Source organism: Thunnus maccoyii, chromosome 15 (genome assembly GCF_910596095.1).
Source record: "Thunnus maccoyii chromosome 15, fThuMac1.1, whole genome shotgun sequence".
NCBI classification, from domain to species: Eukaryota; Metazoa; Chordata; class Actinopteri; order Scombriformes; family Scombridae; genus Thunnus; species Thunnus maccoyii.
Window position 1 is genome coordinate 28,227,470 of NC_056547.1, and position 19,915 is coordinate 28,247,384.

Consider the following 19,915-nt stretch of genomic DNA (forward strand, 5'->3'; position numbering starts at 1 on the left):
AAGCGAACTGTAGTTTCTCAGAACAGGACAGAGTGAAAAAGGAAGAGATGCCAGACAAAGTGATTTACATCCTCATCTAGTTAGCCAAAGCAGTTTCATAGCCGATTGTGGTGTCTCTGTGTTTGGTTTTATGTAAGCTCAGTTGTATATTTGACAGGTCACATTATCATTTTTGCAGATTACAGGCTATTAAATCATACACCCAAGCACAAAAAGCAAAGAAGGGAACACATACGTAAGAATAAAACCTTTAAAATGCACTAACTGTGCAGTCTTTCACGTTTCATATCTCCACCATTCCTTCATGTTTTTAGCAGAGGTGGCTTACAGATGATAGTCCAGCCCACTGTGTTGACACAGCAGCCACTAAAGCCAATTATATGGTAATGAGTTTCTGGAGATATTCCTGGTCTTTGAGTAATGGGCGTACAGATAGCAGCGGCTGTCGTCACTGTTAATCATATTACTGTCTAATCAGAGCTGCTTCTGCTCCTTGTTTAGCCTTACTTTACAGAGAACTGCAAGCTTATAGAAGCACCAGAGTCTGTGAATTGCTGCATTCACTTGTGACATTTTATTCAGTTCATATTCAGAACAATGTCCCATTTATCATTTAAACATTCCTTCTGACTGACTGAGTGTATTTTAAGAATCTGTATTCCTCTCTCTGCACATGCTAGTCCACTGAAGTTAGTGCTCCCCGCTGGTTTGTGGGAGATTCTGAATCATTGCAGGGCCCTGTTCAGCTCGACTTTGCTGTTAAAGGAAAGATTTGAAATTTTTGGAAATATAACCATAGCATTTTCATGGCTGCACGTTAAGTTAGGAGCTAAAGCTGGGTGGCAATTAGCCTAGCTTAGCATAAAAACAACTAGCCTGGCTCTGTCCAAAGTAAAAACACAAACACCTACCAACACCTCTGAAGCTCACTAATTAACATGTTGTATCTAATAAGTTGTATAACATACAAATGTAAAAATGACAATTTGTTTTTTTTACATTAAGCTTATGTGTGAATCAAACACACTACACACTACACACCACACAGAGATGCAGTATGTTAGGATGCTGTCTGTGATGCAGCAGTAGAGAGTCACCAGCATCTGTTGGGGCAGACCAGCTCTTTTCAGAGTCAGCCATTGCTGTGCTTTCTTGACCAGTGCAGTGGTGTTAGTGGACCATGTGAGGTCCTCTGACATGTGTTTGCCTAGAAACCTGAAGCTGGACATTCTCTCTACTTTGTCTCTGCTGATGAAGACTGGAGTGTACTTGTCATTCTGTGACCTTCCAAAGTTGATGATTATCTCTGATTAGCTCTTCAACCTGACAGGTTGAAGATTCTTTTAAATACCTCAGTTAGCTGTTCAGCAAAGTCCTTAAGTACCCGTCCTGGAACTCTGTCCAGGCCTGCCGCTTTGTGTGGATTGACCCTCTGCAACGTGCGCTGTACATCATGTGTGCTCAATGTGAGAACCTGTTCATCCTCTATGGCCGAAATCTTGGCACATTGTTGCCGGTTTCAAAGTGAGCGAAGAAAATGTTGAGCTCCTTGGCCAGTGTGACATCACTGTGGGGGCAGACAGGGTTGCTCTTGTAGTCAGTGATAGCCCTGATGCCTTGCTATACGCTCCCAGTGTCAGCGCTGTTTAAGTGGTCTTCCACAGGATACCTGTGAATGTGTTTGGCCTCTATTATGCCTTTTTTCAGGTTTGACCTGGCAACACTATATGCTGTAGTGTCACCGGATTTAAAAGCGTTATTGTGCGCTCTTAAGAGATTTTGTACCCCATTGCTCATCCAATGAATCTGAAGCATCGGTTTGGAGAGTGCAGAGCCGCCGCACCTGGACGTGCCACCGCCATCTTACATTTTCAGTGATGCTAGTAAATAGCGCTTGGCTATTACTGAGACAACCTGATCCTCTAAAAGAATCCAGAGAAAGGTTGCAGCCAGCATGGGTGCTGAGGTCATGAGGACAGGGTGCTGCAAAAGAGGTCTGTGCTGAGCTGACGCAGGGTGTTGGGTGCTCATGTGGAAATTTCCATTGGCGCAGCATTTTATTGTGGGTGGACAGTGAGTTAGGGGCATCAAGCCCTGCCAGCCAGGAGTCACTCGGGCCAATACAGTGCTTCCAACCCCATTTCTTCCGCTAAACAAAGCTGATTTGGGCTTGTTTGTCTCCTGCAGCAGCACTTTTAACACTGAGCAGCAAATCAAAGTGACTTACAATAGTCAATACCAAGCTAAAAGCAACTCCACTTTAATTAGAGAAATTGAGACAAAAGATACATTACCTTAGAGGGTATGGAGCGAGTGAGGTGAATTATGGGTCAGTCAAACACAGATTACTGAAGTGAATACTTGATTTGAAGAGTAAACCTTCAAGGAATACTCCACCGCAATCCCATTTTCAAGGCTTGAAAGATGGCTGTGAACACTGCTTCCTTTGAATTCCAATTTCATGGCAAAAGAAAGGTATCAATGCGTCTGTAGAAACTTTTCAAAAAACTACTTCTCTGCTTTCCATCCATATACTCAGTGTCTTCCAAACACTTCCAAAATATGGCTAAATAAACAGCTTCTAATTGCCACTAGTGTAGTTACTGACAAATGTAGTTGCAGATTTTAAATTAAGTTATTGTTAGTTATTGTTAATTATTGTTGGAGTGATGATGGGATGGGGCTTTATTTTTCTAATACTGATTGGGACATCATCTGTGTTTCCCAGCACATTCATATAACTTTAACTTTATTGTTGATTTTCACATGTTATTTTTTTCTTGTTTTACTGCATATGAAAACTTTTCAAAATATTTACCATCTAAATAAGCTGACGGATGCACAGCACAGCACCATATCCCCAGCCAGTACTGTTGTTGTAGCTAACATGTTAGCAAACAGTTGCTTATTTACACATCCAGCAGTTACGGAGCAACATTAGCATTCATTTGGCGGCGTTTCCAGCCGCCTGATGAATCTAAGTCCATTATTCTTTCTCTTTTTTAGCTCTGATTTGGTCTTGGTGTAATGTAAATGTGCAAATTACATGTAGTAAAAGGAACCAAAAGCAAGGAACCAAAGCAAATGTATTTGACATTTGCTTTGCATATTATTAACAAAATTACAGCCATTTTGACAGTATCCTCATGCAGAATATCTTGCTAAAAACCAATTAAAATATCAAATACATTATTTCATACAAATATGCATCAACAAAGCTACACAAAACATCTGAAGTTTACAAGTTCACAAATTATTTTAGTTTTTCATTTTTACAGATTGTAGTAGATGTTTATGTATTGCAACTCTTACAAGTTTGCATGTCAAGTTGCGGCCTCACAAACCTTACTGTGTTAGTGGACATTTGGTCTCTTCATAGCTATATATGTTAGTTCCTCAAAAGTGGACATTGGGTAGACTGTTTATTAAATATAGATTTTCATCTAAAGGTGGCCTTATCTTCACAGCAGCCATGAATAACTAATAGAGGAATCATGCCTTTGTCTGGAGTTAAAACACTAAAACCTCTCAAAACCATGGTGACAGGTTTCACAAGACAGCAGTTATATGAAGTGAAAAATCCCCTAGACTCAGACCTGCTTTCACCACCGTCAGCACCCCATCAAACTGTGGCTCTTTAAATTGCCCCTTTCCTCATTCAGTGCTAGAAAATCCTCAGAGGCGTTATTTATGTTCAAGGTCATCTCTGCTGCCGCTGCTGCTCGTCACGCCTGATTACGCAACCTCATGTCTGCCCTCAGATTTGCCTTAATCCGACAAATGCTGAAGCAGACACTGTTTTGCTTCATCATGTTGTCTGTATCTGCACAGCAGCAGTAGATATGGGGCCTAGAAATCCACTGCAAGTGTTTGACATTAACAGCGATTTCTGTTGTCACGGTGACACTGAAGGATTGGTTTTTATATCTCTCAGCAACCTTTGTTTGTATTTTTGTACTTACTTGTGTCTATGTGTATTTTCATTTCTTCTTGAGAATCATTTGTGTCAGGATTATCTCCTGTGGACACAGCAAATTCTGTTGACATCTCAGGGCTTCAAAGTACAGTCAAAGCACTGGTTGCATCACTGACTCAGCGTTATCCTGCATGTCCTGATGACATGGCTGAAGCTCAGGTCAGCTCAGGGTGTGTTGGGCTTGAATTCCTGCCAGTGGAAACAGGAGGATCAGGATCTTAATCAGCGGGAGAGTAGCATGGTCTCTGTGAAAGTTTCTTTCACTGTGCAGAGTGATCACACTTAGGAGGAAAGAGGTATTGTCTCTGGGGCTGCAGGCCTGTTTGTTCTTAAAACAGGATCTGTGGACTCGTTGATCACAAAGGCAACAAAGGGGCAGTAGAAATAGATGGATCTGCTGGAAAACTGAAATAAGGATCATTGATACTGATACTGATTTGTAAATTGAATCTCAGTGGTATGTATTGTTATGTAAAGAGTTGCTGTACCATGTGCAGTAGGCATGATATGGCTTGGGTTAATCTCCACTGTCTCTGGGTACTGTGGATAGTCTAGTCTGAATGTATCTTAGGCCAGTGTTACAGAGTTAAAATACACACACAGCAGGTTGTGTTAGTAAGTTGCAACTTGAAATACAGCAGTAATTTAAGTTACTTCATATGTAGAGATTTGCAGCTAAAACAGCAAGTCAAAGCTTTCAACCTTCACAAAGTTTCACTGGATATTCTAAAACAACCTGTTTTATTTCAGGGTAGGTTCTGATTGGCTAGCTGCTTTGCTGCAGGGCAACGCAGAGGAAAGAAATAGGGCTCAGTTATAATTTACAGCTGCTGGAAGTGCGCTAACTGCATCTTTTTCATTTCAAATGAGAGTCGATATTGCAGCATTTAGCAGCTAAAGAACCATATTTCCCTGAGGAGTTGGTGGAGACCAAACCTGAGCTTAAAAGAGTGTGAATACTGAACTTACCTTTGTTGGTCGTGTCTGCTGGATGTGTAAATCAGCAATCGTTTGCTAACATGATAGCCATAACAACTTAATAAGGTCATAATATGTCAACGTGTTTACAGCTTTTTCCGCTGACCTCAAGCAGCTCAAAAAGTCAATTATAGCATCTTTAAATGACTGGTTCACAATTTTGTGAACATTATGAACTCAGACACCTGCTGGGAAATCTCAGTGGTCTTAGACATGGTCTTCATTCAATCAGTATAAGTATTACATGGTGTCCTCAGGACCTGGAAATTCTAAGTACGTAAATCTTTAACACATTCACTCCCTCATTCACTGTGACTGGAATTAGAATCAATTAAAGCAGCTGCTGACACATATTCAGTAGAGTACAGTCAGTACAGTAGGTGAAGGTCAAATGCTTGGAGGTGAAAATATAACAATATCAATTAATAAGTATACTGTCTAAAAACGTCGTCTTTAAGATGAGGTGATGCCTATCAATAGTTCATTGGCTGCTCAAAGGGTAACTGCAGTGCAATGGCTCTCAGCCAATCAGAAAAAGTCAATGCAAGGATGGGCGTAGTGAGTTGACTGAAAAGTTTCAACACCCTACGACGACAACAAAACATAATTCATGAAACAGCTTGTATTTCTAAAATAGTTGTCTGCCCTGTAAAAAAATATCTGTTTTGTTAGTATTATCCAGGTGGTTTACCATGTTTACCATTTTTTGTATTAAAATGGTTAAGTGGATGTAAATTAAGCACTTACTTGCATAAAAAAGTAGACTTGTGAAGCATATAAAGTTGCTCCAGATCCCAGCTAGGCACATAAAGTGTGTGTCAAACATGAGTTGTTGTTAGTTAAAAATGAAAGCATTTGTCATGCATCAGGTGGATGAAACACATATCTGAAGTGCATCCAACTGGTGAAAGATATTTTATGTGTAAAGGTCTGAGCCGTCTTTCCGTACGACCTTTATGCTGCAGAAGAGAAAGTGCAGAACGTGGTCTCCTCATGGCTGAATTTGCCCTTGACGGCTTCACATCCTTTACAGTATGACATGTGCAGCCATGTAGAGGATTTGTGCTGTAACCCCTCTATGTTCTCCTTCACAAGTGCTGACTGATTACATTACACATGATGCTACAGTGGAACTACTGCACTCAGCTAAGTGAATGTGAGTCAGTGTGGAGTAGTAACAGAGCTCCTCTAATGTCGGCAGCACCAGCAGCAGCACTTCTCTGATAGAAAAGACTGTTATGCAATGTGATTTTCTCTGTGGCTGATTTCGGATTAGTAGGTTAGAGGTGAATGAGGTCGAAGCATTTCCACCAACCATTTCATTGTGTTGCACCACAGCGAATCAGTTCAGCATATGGCACTGCAGACTGAGCTGAGGGTGCGTGTGTGAGCGTGTATGCGTAATGCCTTGTGTAACTCTGGCTCTAATATAATAAACGGCTCAGATCGAGCTCTGGAAGATTATGGGTATCAACTACCTAGCAGGAATTTGGAAACTTATTTAATTCCCTTCTTGTTACCAAATAAGACTTTCTTCATGTTCAGAGGCTGTTTGTGAAAGACTTAAATTCAAATGAAATACTGAGGAATGCTTTACTCTGTCGCAAATTGCATTGCAAAGCAGTTCCTCCCACAGAGCCGAGAGAAAGCAGCAGTGCCTCTCAGAAATTTACTGCTTTTTATTGTGCTGACTGTTGGTCTGGAAAATCATTTTTAAAGTAAACAGATAAATGTTTATTGGGCTGTAAAGACTCCTCCTTCACTCTGCAATAACATGTCGGCACATAGAATTTACCGGTCCAAACTCCCTCCGTCAGTTAGTCAGATTTTCTGAGATCTTTGCCAGTTTAAAAAACACTGAAATTGCCCTGAGAAAATGTGCTGTTTATTATGTAGAGGATCCAGCTTGGGTTTTGCCACCTGAATCTGTTGGGTCAACACAGTCTGTCTCTCTATGCTATCATTACTGTTTGTAAGATAATAGAATAAAGCAAAACTGTAATAAGTTTGCCCTTATTTTGGCATAATGTAACAGTGCATTTTCAATATAGAATAAAAAGTCAATAATTACCAGTCTGTGTAAGTACACAGGCATCTCTAGATACCAGTACAAGCAAGTTAGGAAATATGTAGGGAGTTTTTTTTGTTTTTGTTTTGGGGTTTTTTTTGTAATTTGGGTTAGAAAAAACAAATTTTAATGTGGTGATTCATAAAATCCTAATTGTTTCCAGTCTCCTTCTTTGGTGCTGAGCACTCATTGCTGTTGTATCTCAGGTCTGCATTTCCAAGGAACCAAAGCAAACAGTGTGAGTGGTACTGACACATCTTTTCCTTGGATTTTATAAATCTTAATGATGTTTGAGTTTCTGTGGGTGATGTGACCTCTTCTATTGAAAGTAAAGATTAAAAGATGTTTTTATGTTTGTTAAAAAGATCATATTTATACAATTCAAAGACAGAGAGAGTAGAATAGTGTGTAGTAATATTTGAAGAAAAATGAGACAAAGTGAAAACTGGTGCATTCTCTGTGCTCCATTCAGATCTCAGTGTTCCAGGTCCAACACGTTTTGTGTTACTCTCACAATGTCTATTTTCATACCACTACTGGGTAGTATAACTCCTATACATAGTGTCTTAAAGAGATTATTTATGGAATTATTTAAAGCTGCATTAATCAATATTCTCATATCAGCAATGCATCAAATAACTGTGTGCAATGTGAAAGATGTTACTTGTAGTGACAAACCCACAGAGAATCATCACCAACTCTGCAGCTCTGTGGAGCATTTCAGCCTCTTTTAACTTATTGTTTTGGTATTAGAACCTTGAACTACAGTTTTGAATCAGTGGCACAGGCAGAGTTAGCAATTAGCTAGTAAACATATAGACATTTAGCAGCTATAAAGAGACAAATATTCCTTGTCAGGGGTTGGTGGAGACCAAACCAAAGGAGAGTGAATAATTGCTTAAAGAGACACAACCTCAAATAAATGCTAATGTTGCTTGATGTCTGCTGAGTGTATAGTAAAAGGCAATTGCTTGCTAACAACTTTGAAAGCTGCAGCTGTCAGCCTTATGTTTACAGCTTGTTCCACAGGGGGAAAACCCAAAACTGTGAATTAATGTTGCTTCAAGCATTTGCAAACACATGTATTTACCAATGGAATGTTGAGGTTGTATAACATGGCTCACATTTAATGAGAGAGTCTGACCAAAACAGACCCAAACAGATTAAAAGTCAAACTTTCAACAATTTTTTAGCCACAATAGTCACACCAGATGTAACCAATGGAACAGTGTATATGAATGTTTTGTTCATGATGGAAATGTTATGGTATGCACAGTCAAAATGTAAATATGTAAATGTAAAACTGAAACCGCTCTCTTTCTGTTTACAGCATCAAGTTACTGGCAGTGCAGGACCTGCTGGAGCGGGAGGCTCTTGACAAGGTAAAGTGGAGCTTCTCAGACTCACTGGTCACACTGGTTGATTGGGAGGTCTGCTAGTGTCTTGCTTTCATTTGCAGCATTGCAAATGAGATGACTCACTACTCAGGGAAATGCAGTCAGAAACTGTCACTGAGTGTTTCCTATTTAGGTAATATGTTTCTGCAAATGCTCCCCCTTTCTCTGTCTCTGTCTCTATCTCTGGAGTGTAAATGTCCTCTATTTCTAGTCACACTTTTGGGTTTGAACTGTGTTAGTGCTCTCCTGTGCTTTCATTACTATAAATATGACAGTGGTTGCTATGGGTTGGAGGGTGTCCAGTGTCAGGTATTGGCATACATACAAATCCACAGCCTACAACTGTCCCTCCACTGAGAGAAGATGACACTTTATTGATTACTATCTTTGGACTAATCTTTGATTCACATTCTGTTTTTAAATTAGAAAAGATAATTTAGCAAAAAGATGCTGCCACATTTGAGCTGACAGCTGGGAGCTGTGATGGCCAGATTTGCCAGAAGACAAATGACACAGAAATATAAATCATAACAGAAGCTGTAGCTTTCCAAGTTGTTCAGCTCTGGAGGATATTTGTGCTATAGCACCTTTGAGTTCACCATGTTAAAGGGATACTTAAATGTTTTGGGTAATACAATCATTTGTTTTCTTTCAGAGTGATATAAGGACATTGATATGAATCTCATGTCTGTGTGTTCAGTACGATAAAGCCAGGATATTGACTAGCCTAGCTTAAGTCTAGCTTAGCATAAAGACAGGAAGCAGAGGGAAACAGCTAGCCTGTCCCCGTCAAGTTCAAAGATACACTTAGTAACTCCTCTAAAGCATGATGCTACTAAAACCGACTACCTCACTGTTACATAGTGCTGGTTAAAAATGAACAAACAAATCTTTTCTACTACTACATTTTTAAGTTCGTTATGTACTGCCACATGCTGCTTCCAGGGAATAGCCACAGCCACAGCTTGAGTCAACATTGACAAAAGCCCTAACCTTCTTTTGTTTACTCTGCTTTTATATATCACCAAGCCAGCATTCAAATTGGACACTTTACAACCCTAAACAGTATTGCAAGCTCACTTGACAACTGTATCTTGCTTTAAGCAGTGCAGGTGCACACTAACAGATACATGTTTTTCCCCTTGCTTGTGCTTGAATTGACTGCTGGTTAAGCCAGACACTGTAGGGGAGAATGGAAAATAAAAGTGTATTTGTTTCAAATAATAGTTATTATATATACCTCAGGTTGTTGTGTACCCATGGAAATTAAAACAAGGTATCTAATTATTATAGTTTTAGAACAATGACCCATCAAAAAAAGTTAGTCCTATGGCACAACTTACCCCAAGGTAGGGGTAAAATGAGCATGGAGATGGGGTAAATTGAGCGCTCTAGGGGTTATTAGTGCTACCATTAAATACTGTTTTAAAAATGACACAAAATCAAACAATTTTGAGATAATTTTGAACTTTATTAATTCCATCAATTTAACAAAGGCAAAAACTCATACTTTTAAGTAAAATGATATGTTTGTGTGCTGTTGTTCAACATGGTACCTAAACATTTTCAGTAAAGACTAAACTGTGATCTTTGTATGTGAGCTACAGAAAGAATGTGTGTGTAAATGTGCTTCTGTGTATACAGACAGGTGACAAATTAAAGGAAAAACTGATACAAGTCTGAATGCTTGACCCCTACAGTGAGGGGGTCTGGTGGCTCTGTTATGCTGTGGGGGGCATTTTGCTGGCATGGGTTAGGATCCACTTCCCTTAGAGGGAAGGGTCACTGCAAATCAATACAAAGTTGTTCTGAGTCATCACCTTTATCCTATATTGAAACATTTCGATCCTGATGGCAGTGGTCTCTTCCAGGATGACAATGCCCCCATCCATAGGGCATGAGGGGTCAATGAATGGTTTGATGAGTATGAAAATGATGTGAATCATATGCTATGGTCTTCACAGTCACCAGATCTCAAACCAGTTGAAACCTATGGGAGATTTTGGACTGATGTGTTAGACAGTGCTCTCCACCACCATCATCAAAACAAGGGAATATCTTTTTGAAGAATGGTGTTCATCCCTCCAGAAGAGTTCAGAGACTGTAGAATCAATGCCAAGGTGTATTGAAGCTGTTCTGGTGGCTCAACACCTTATTAAGACACTTTATGTTGGCTTTTCCTTTAATTCCTCACCCGTCTGTTTGTACAGCATGTTTGTGTGTGGCTTAAACTTATCATTAGTGGTATTAGTGGTATTTGCAGTGCGTGTTCTAAATGCTGCGTGTGTTGTCAAATTGATGAAGATGTTTTCTTAAATTGCTTGTGTTGGCCACCGTACCCTGGCCCTCCCCCTCTTCCCTGGTATTTTCTTTCCATAGTTATTGAAATAGGGAAAAAACTCTCTCAGCTAACTAGCCTCCTAGCTAGTTTCTAGCTACACATTTTATTCAAAATATGTATCTGAACCATCAATTCCTGTCTCATAACTCTTCCATTCTATAACTATTCCTCTGTTGTGGAGCCATTTGTAATCCAGCAGAGCAAGGTTAAATAAAAGTGGCTGATGCAACATAGCAAATAGGCTACCTCACACCAGCAAGTGAATCCAGTGATTGCACATTACATTCATGACCTGATTTTGCTGCAAGATTTTAAAGATCCTCTACAGACATGTATTAAGACATACAAAAATACTCCAATATGTTTTTTTCCACAGAAAAAGTATAATTACCACACTAAAATCCTTAATGTCCTCTTTCTCTCTCATTAAAATACGTAAATATATTTAATCTCAGAAGTTGAACTGCTGGACACAAGATGTCTCCAACTTCACTGTAAGTCCATTCTCAGTGTTTGTGCACTGGAGGCTTCAAGTTTCCACATCACACTTGTGTAAGTTGAATATTCGTCCACTATTTGAGACTATCAGAACTATTTGTTATGATGCCAATATGCCACCCCTTAAAATCATAAAATCAGATTTTCAGTGAGCACAGAGAAACGTTCCACTTTCAGCAGATGAATGTGAAAAAAAAAACTCTGCACATACATCATTCTACACAGTGAAGCTCAAACATCCAACTGTAGGAACAAGAAGAAAAACACATTTTGAGGGGGACTTTAAATGCTGGTGTGATTAAGCCCTCAGAACTGAGAGAATTTTGGGACCCCAATCTGTCAGTATGGATGCTGGAGAAAACAATGGATAAACTCACTAACAGAAGCTCTATATAAAGTACGCTTGTACAGTCAGCTCGCCCACTGTCTTAGATGTAGGGCAACTGCATTAATGCACAGATGCCAATGCATCCTTAAATGTCAGAGTTCAACATGCGTCTCTGAGCATTATGATGTGTTCCTGTTCAGCCTACACACTTCTTTGCACACATGAAATGTCACTTTCTGTATGGGCTACCAGATGGATCCTTGGCAGAGAAATCAGCTCCCTGGAAAGGGAAGTAGGTCAGCAGCAGAGTATTTTGGACAGAGAGAGGGGGTGGTGGGAGGATGAGTTACCTCTGGACAAGCTCTAGCCCACATTGCAGTGTTTTCACTTGTGCCAGCCTCCCACACTGATTTTCAGCCTGTTTTCACATCTCTTCTGTCTTGTCTTAGCCCTTAGCAGCCTCTCTTTTCATCTCCTATCCCTGCAGTGTCTCCCTCTGTATAGTGAATAGGAAATGTTTTTTCCATTCTCTCTCCCAGATCCTTCACTTTGCTTAGTGCAGTGCAACCTGCCAAAATATATATTTTTTGTTGTACACTCTTTTCATTGCAGGGAAAATGCATATTTAATATATTTTAAAAAAACATGTGTTAACCCTGCAATGCAATTATACACTCACAAGCACATTAATGCAATCCAGTTCTGCCATAAATTGTACTTTTACGAAGCTAGTCTCACGATACCAGACAATGGGAGATCTCTGCCCACTGAAAGCCGCTAACAAACCTGCGCCTCTTACATTTTGTCAAGAACAAGCCTTACCAGAAATGATGCTCTCCCCTCATTCTCCTCCGTAGTGAACTGCATGTCACAGCCCCAACATGAAGGACCCCTCTAAAGACTTTGGATTGGCAATACAGTTTTTTTAAACTCACTAATTGTTTCCACCCAGTTTTAACAATGAAACCTGGGAGATTGTCCTCAGTCTCTATGAGCCAAATGTTTAGACCTGTGAGACTATTACAAAACTTATACATTTTCAGCTTTTGTTGACATTGTCAGAAAGGTAATAATTCTACTGTATGTTTATTATTGAGGTTGTGGTGGGTGATGGTGGTATACTGGAGTGCATTATATTGAAAAGTATTCCTAATATTTTGCCCTCCTCATGTATATTAATGGGGTGGACAAAATATTAGGAAAACTTTTCAATAATTGGTTTCTGTCATGACAAAAATGTGGCTTAACAAACATTCAATGGATTTACACTTTTTTGTATCCATGTGATGGATTTCCATTACATCTATGTGAAGCATTTCATGTTTGCTGTGTTACATGTCTTATTAGTTACACAGAGTGTGTGTGTGCCAGATTGTCATCCTCCTTCTGTTATGTCGCTGAGGAACCCTTTGTGTATGTGGTTAGGTTTCACCGTCATGATTAGTCACACTGTGAAAGTCCCCGCTATAGACAAATACAATAATAAATGTGTAAGAACTAGACAAATGGTGTAGCTCTCCAAGTTATAAATAAGTCAAAAAACACAGACGCACACACTTGTAAATGCACACATTGCAACACACACTCCCCATCGTTTTTGTTTTGAGTGTATACTGGCAACCCTGGAAACAGTTATCTGGCAATCCTCTTAAGGTTCACTGAGTTCACTGCTCCTAAATTCTTTATTTCTCAATTTTGCCTTCAAGCCAGTCAGTTTTAGGTCAGTTTTTTTGGTCATTTTTCAGACAGTGACCATGAGTGATTTCTACCTGGGGGACTGAAAGAAGCCTCAATCACACATGTGCATATTTTTTAGCCTTAATATAATCAGTTTAATGAGATACAGATCTTTTCTCAGAAGTGATCTGATGACAGAAAATATTCATACATACATGCAACACAGGAGGCAACATACAGAGATATACTGTATTGTGTAACACAACAAACGGCCTTACGTCCCGCTAGTGGCTCCTACAGGCTGCAGTATTCTAGCAGTATTGGGGCTACACATATTCCCAGGGTGAGAAAAGATCATGGAGTCATTCAAATAATTAAAAAGCTAAATTAAAGCTGCACTAATCAACATTTTCTTATATTAAAAACCTGTTTGTTGAACCCATAGAGAATTATCACCGTCTCTGCAGTTCCCTCAGCTCTACTGAGCTTTTTAGCATCTTTAGCTCATTGTTTTGGTTTTTACCGCCCACAACTTTGCTGTTTGGGTTTAGTGTCACCACTTTCATTATCCTCCATATTTCCAGCAGCAGCAGGAAGCTGTTTTCAACACTAAAAAACTCTGAAAACTCTGGACGTATATATATAGGCAACCCTTTGCTGACACATTTGCATTGTAGTGTTTACTACCTTATTCTGCAATCTGAAGGTTACTGGGTTTTAAAGATAAAGAACTGGAATAGACTGGATAAACTCACTCATGTGATTTAGCATTGCACTTCCATTAAGATGATTAAGAGGTGAATGGTCAAAATTGAAGCTGCAAAGGCCGAGATATCCTGACTTTAGTCCCTTGGCCCTTGAGTCACAACACTACTTATAATCCAACTCAGTAGCATCTTTAGTTAGACGCTAGTGAAATCCCACATCTTTTGAACTCTACACCTGCTGTTTCTAACAGGCTTTCAGCTAAAAAAAAAACCAGCCAAAACTAAGATAACCCTGATGACAGATTTATTTTCTCAGACTTCAGAAAGTTTTATACTTTGTGTTCTACAAAGGAGAATAGTGATGAGAGTGTTTTACACCCTCTGTCTGTACAACTGTTTAACATTCATCCTACTGTAGTCATCAGATGATTAAATTGCTGGCAGTGAGAAATGAGACTGGTGTGTGTGTCTTTTCAAACTGTACTATAGTGGGTTTTCCTGTACCTGGTCTAATCGAGGTCTTATAGAAGGACTCTCCTGCTCTGCCAGGTGATTCCTGAAGGCCTGGGCTCTCTGCCAGGCCCCTGACTGCATGCTGTGCCCGCACTTTGGTCCTCACAGGCTGAATTATGAGGGTGTTTTGTGTTTTGGCAAAGTACGTGTGAGCAATTCATCCTTGTACGCCTTACAGGCTCAATGGCCTCTGGGGACTCAGAGTGAAAGTAAATCCTGTTGGGGGTTTCTAACCTCCTGGCAGTTTAAAATTGCTTTATTATTAATATTATGACTTACTCAGCGATGGGCCAGTGAAAGCAGAATGCAGTTCACTGTGATTGTAGTGCTGTATATCTCACTGCAGCCTGATAGAGCTGTTGTAGAAGCACCGAGGTGACCTGATTTTGTAACAGTGCTAATTAGTGTTATGTAGCTTCGTGCTGCTCTTGTTAAAGGATTATGTTTTTCCTATGTTATTACTATTTATTAATTTGTGCACACACATTATATAGTGATTTTTCTCTGACACCTGCCAGGCTCAAACGTTTGTTTCTGGGTGTCTGAGAGAGTAAAAGCCACTATATATAGTTTGCTGTGTGAGCATGGTTCATAATGGAAACTTGGAGGCAACAGGGTATTTTTGTCCCAGAGCCCCTAACAGGTGAATTGAGCCATGTACAACATATTGTGTCAACAGAAAACATCTTTGTTTGTATTGTATAATTTTATAGTACAGATAGTAGTGTAAGAGGATAGAAAATGAAAAGTTTTATAAGACTGCTTTATTGTAGTAGACATTTATTTTTAAATGTAGCAGATTGTCAGTTTAAATATTAATTGGTGTCATTTCAATCTGGTCATCTCATGGAGAGGCTGTGTGTGTGTGTGTGTGTGTGTGTGTGTGTGTGTGTGTGTGTGTGTGTGTGTGTGTGTGTGTGTGTGTGTGTGTGCTTGTGTGCACATAGGTGGGGTTCCTCTCCCGGTGTCCCACAGGGAGCCCCTCAGGTTAAATTTAGAGCCAGTTGCAGGTCAGCCAGAGCAGCAACCCGAGCCTTCACGAGCATGTTTCTTCTACTTATTTTATTTTCTTGCTGTGTTGCCTTTGCCTGCTGCATCCTGCCGCACACTACACCACTACTGGTTTATTTCTTCCCCCAGTGATGTCGACATTAGAGGCTTCCTCTTTCTCAGCGTATTTCCTCAGTGAGATTAGATGAGGCTATTTGAGTTCACTGAATTCTTTATTGTTTCTCTGTGACTGTTGAGCAAAACATGTTTTTGCTGATGACCAGTTCATCTGCCCTCAAGTGTTAAAGTGAAGTACAACACTTCATGTGACCCTCACTATGTCATGCATTTCAGGCAGATTAGAAATGAATCAGTAGCAGAGGTAAATTTGTGTTGGCATTTCATTTTCAGATAAACATCAGGAGATATTTACTATACCGTGCTCTGATTCCAATAATGACTGATTAACTACTGTAATTCTGACTAAGATGTTTTAATGCCCCTGCACACCCATGGTACACCTACACAGGTTTTTTCAATTTCACTAGCTGATTAGACCTCTCTCAGGACTGAGTGTGTACAGACCATTTTGTCGTATCTGCCTGAGCAGGACAGTTAGGGTAATGCTGGACTGAACATGACTCACAAGCAGTCGAATAAGTGTGAAAAGGAAAAGGAGGAAAGGGCACGTTAAGCAGTCACATGTGAGATTCATCATTTTCATATTTACTGTAAATAAATGTGAATGGCAGGTAATTATTTTACTGCTGAGGCTGACATAAAACTCCACTCAGATGCAGCTGTTTTACCTGTCAACCTGCAACAACTATATAGGCGAGTCAAGATCTTATCTGTTCAGGGCCAATCAGCCAAAATAATTGAAAACACCTGTGGCTCTGCAGGGCAATGTCCTTTACGCATTATGTGGGTTTTTTTTTCATTCAGTCATGACCACAAAAAATTGTGTGATCTTGAAGCTCAGCAAGCTAGCAACAAGTTACCCAGAAGCCACTGTAAAAAGCCAAACCCACCCCACCCCAAGCTAGCTTCTCAATCACTATAGCTACTAGCTTCTGTGTATTTTTGCATAGAATAGAATTTTCTCTTTTTTTTTTAACACAATTGGAAAAAAAAGTGTTTTGGTGTAGTATTCAGCCAAAACTTCATTGACGCTGTAGATATGGAAATGCTACTAGCTTTAGGCTAGTTAACACAATCATGGTTATGTTTTATATGTTGTTTTATAATTTCAACAGAATATCCCAGTATTATGTTTCACCCTTTATAAAAAAGACAGATAAAACACCTGAAGTCTTGGCATGACTTCAGCTCTCTTTAAACTAGCATAGCAAGCTAAATTTGGAAGAGGCTATCTAGCTACTTTGGATAATTTGTGTGCTTTTTCTGTATGGCTGTACTGGACTTATTGGTGTTTTATCTCTTCATAATTTTAACTACTTGCTATAATTTAGATATTAAGCTTTTTTCTCAGTCTGTCCAGCGTTGTTCCCCCCCACTTACTGGACTCATGTACTTTCATCACTCATGTCCCTTTCTGTTTATACTTACTTCCCCAAAATTCTTTGTTTTAGAAGTGTTATTCTTCTTAGAAGTGTTTGTGGAAGTAAAGCTACAGCCGACATTTATGTCATTTCCTAAAACTGAAGTGTAACTAACAACAAATCTGGTCTCTTTTTGAAGTGCATTTAGTGCTGACAGAAGTTCCTCTCTCTGTTGTGTTGCAGTTCTGTGCGGAGTTAAACCAGGGAACACTGGCCAGCGTACGAAAGTGGAAGTGGCCACGAGGGCTGTGGAAAAGTGTTGTGTCTGAAAAACCCACAGGACACTCCTGCAAGGTATGGTAGCCATGTTTGATCAGCTACTGCTAATTCATTGTGTTTTTTTCTCTTTAACGGACACAGATTTAACGGACAATAACAGTTCTAGTTAGAGAAGATAGACAAGCTTGAAAAATGGGGTATCAAAAGGTATCAGCAGCTCCAGTAAAACAACTTATAGTGGATTTATTCGAGCTCCAAGAGGTTGCGTCTCCTCTCTACAGTATCTGTCCTGACATCAGGAAGACGCTGAGCACAGAGCAGATAACTGTGTTTGTTCACAGCGGAAGCCAGCCAATTGATGAACCCCTTGATATTAACCTGAGCTGGGTCAGCTGTGCGTTCATGGCCTCGGTCACGCAAGATGGATGGTTGAAATAACAACAAGGGGTTTTAAAAGGCCCTGCAGCCCAGCTCCTTTCTGCTGAGAGCGTGATATGATATAATCAGAGCATGCATGCTCTAATAAAGTTTGTAAAAATAAAGGGGAATGAATACTTTATGGGGAAATTGTGAAGTTAATGGCATTCATTTATTTTTGGCAGGGTGATTTTCCATGTTAATGGGAACCCAGGTTTTGTGGATTTAACCCTACAACTCATTGCTGATTATGTAGTGAGCAACTTAACATAAATTATATAACTTTACAGTAAATGTTCTTGTGCTGCTTCAAAATGGGGCCGTTTAGCTAGCAGTGAGGACACTGAGGTCATGTTGTTGCTGTCTTTTCTGGGAATTTGTTTTGCTTCTTAGCAACCTGGGTTGAGTTCACATTGTACGAACACTTTGGATATTTGAGTTAAAAACATTTAATCTACATATATTTCTATTAAATATTTTAACAATATCAATAATAATATTGGTAAATATTCTCCTAAGATGCTATAACTGAACCTCAAGAATAAAACAGTAAAGAGCAGTGCTCGTTGTAAAGACTCAAAAGCAACATTATCAGAATTATCAGAAAATATCAAGCATCTATAAAGGAAACTAAAAATGGTTTTGAGTGGGGTTAGTGCATTTCTATTTGTTGATTCTATCTTTATTATGGAACAGCACACAGTTTCATGCTTTCACATCCATCATATTTCAACATACATGCACACAAGCATTTTTACAATTTTTTATTTCATGCTGTATATGTGCTTTTTTAAATGTAAGTCTTTACTTTTCCTTTACTTTCCTGCTTTTTAGACTCTTGATGTGCTGTTATATAGATTTCAGCATTCTTGAAAAGTTAATATGCATTCAGGCTTTATATTATTTCATTCTATTTTTCCTCACTGCATTATAAGCATTTGCTGCTGCAAAGATGCAGTTTTCTCACAGAGATCATTAAAGGATCATCTTGTCTTCATGTGTATTTTCAGTAACCAAACTGTCTCCTTAAATAAGCAGAAAATTTCACAGTTTCATAGCTGTTACTGAGCCTTTTTAGCCGACATTTCATCTACAATACATGTGTGTGTGAAATGAGGCCCTCTGACACGGTACAGTTATTACTCAGCAGAGGATTACCTTGAAGCTCATACACATCTGTAGAAAAGAGTCCAAGTTAGCCACAATGTGACATCTGCATTATCATAAAATACTTTATATTGATGGCCTTGTGACGCAGTGAACTACTTATTAATAACTGACCATAAGCTATTTGTTAGTAATGGTATTGAGGTCATTTAAGTAGGTCAGTAAATCTGACTCCAGTTCCCACAATCCTCTGTTCCCAGGGAGTGAGCTACTCTGGCTTTCTGTGGGACAGCTCGTCTGGTATTGACCTGAAGGACGCTGCAGTCCTTGAGTCACCAGTTGTCAATGGCAACGGGAGTCATTCCTACCCTCGACCGTACCTGGCTCACTTTTCTGTAAGTAATAATCATTTCCTCAAACACACTGTAGTGTTCAGCTGAGGTATGTTTGCTGATATTATATTGTCCAGTCAGTGTAGTCCACCTTGAAAGTGATAAATGGTTGATCAGACCAGATCAATATTAGTATTAAAAAGGAGTGCTTGTACAAACACCTCTTATAAAAACTTTGGAAAATGACATTAATTATAAATAATAAACAATAAGACTGTAATTATAGGAAAAAAAGAAAAGAAAAAAGGAAGAAATGGAGAAAGAAAAAATGTCCTGCTACCAAACAGTCATCACAAAACTAGAATGACATACACACACAAACACTCTCTAACTAGCTAAGGACGATCTGCTTTGATAGAAGCACAGTATCACACTCACAGCAACATAACCAAGACAAAAGAAATATGTCTATTAACAAAATAGTAACATCCACAGGTAGAGAGTAGTGTAAATGCTAAATGATCATCCATCTATCACACACAGCAGCAGTATCACTGAGCTCTGAGAAACAGTCTGTAGTTTGTTGATGCTAAAGACAGTCAAAGGTTTAAGATGATGGAAAAGAACCTGTAAAAAGTAAAAACTAACATTTATTTGAAAAACATAATGTCTGACTATTCTTTTTATGTGCAAATCTAACTTCCACTAAAGCCCTTTTCTCAAACAAAGCTGCATTCAGTAGATCAAACGCTTCTCTGCCAAGAGCTTATTAGGTCACCTCTTCTGGTTTTGCCAAAAGTTCCAC

The 19,915-nt window shown here is 39.3% G+C and overlaps 1 protein-coding gene across 1 annotated transcript in view; it reads left to right on the forward strand.

The window, feature by feature from the left end:
* eepd1 (endonuclease/exonuclease/phosphatase family domain containing 1) overlaps window positions 1-19,915 on the forward strand; it is a 32,746-nt gene that overhangs the window by 9,439 nt on the left and 3,392 nt on the right. Inside the window, exons 3-5 of the mRNA XM_042434550.1 lie at window positions 8,353-8,404; window positions 17,219-17,329; window positions 19,039-19,173. Of these exons, the coding sequence (XP_042290484.1) occupies window positions 8,353-8,404; window positions 17,219-17,329; window positions 19,039-19,173 (298 nt within the window). The remainder of the gene's footprint in view (window positions 1-8,352; window positions 8,405-17,218; window positions 17,330-19,038; window positions 19,174-19,915) is intronic.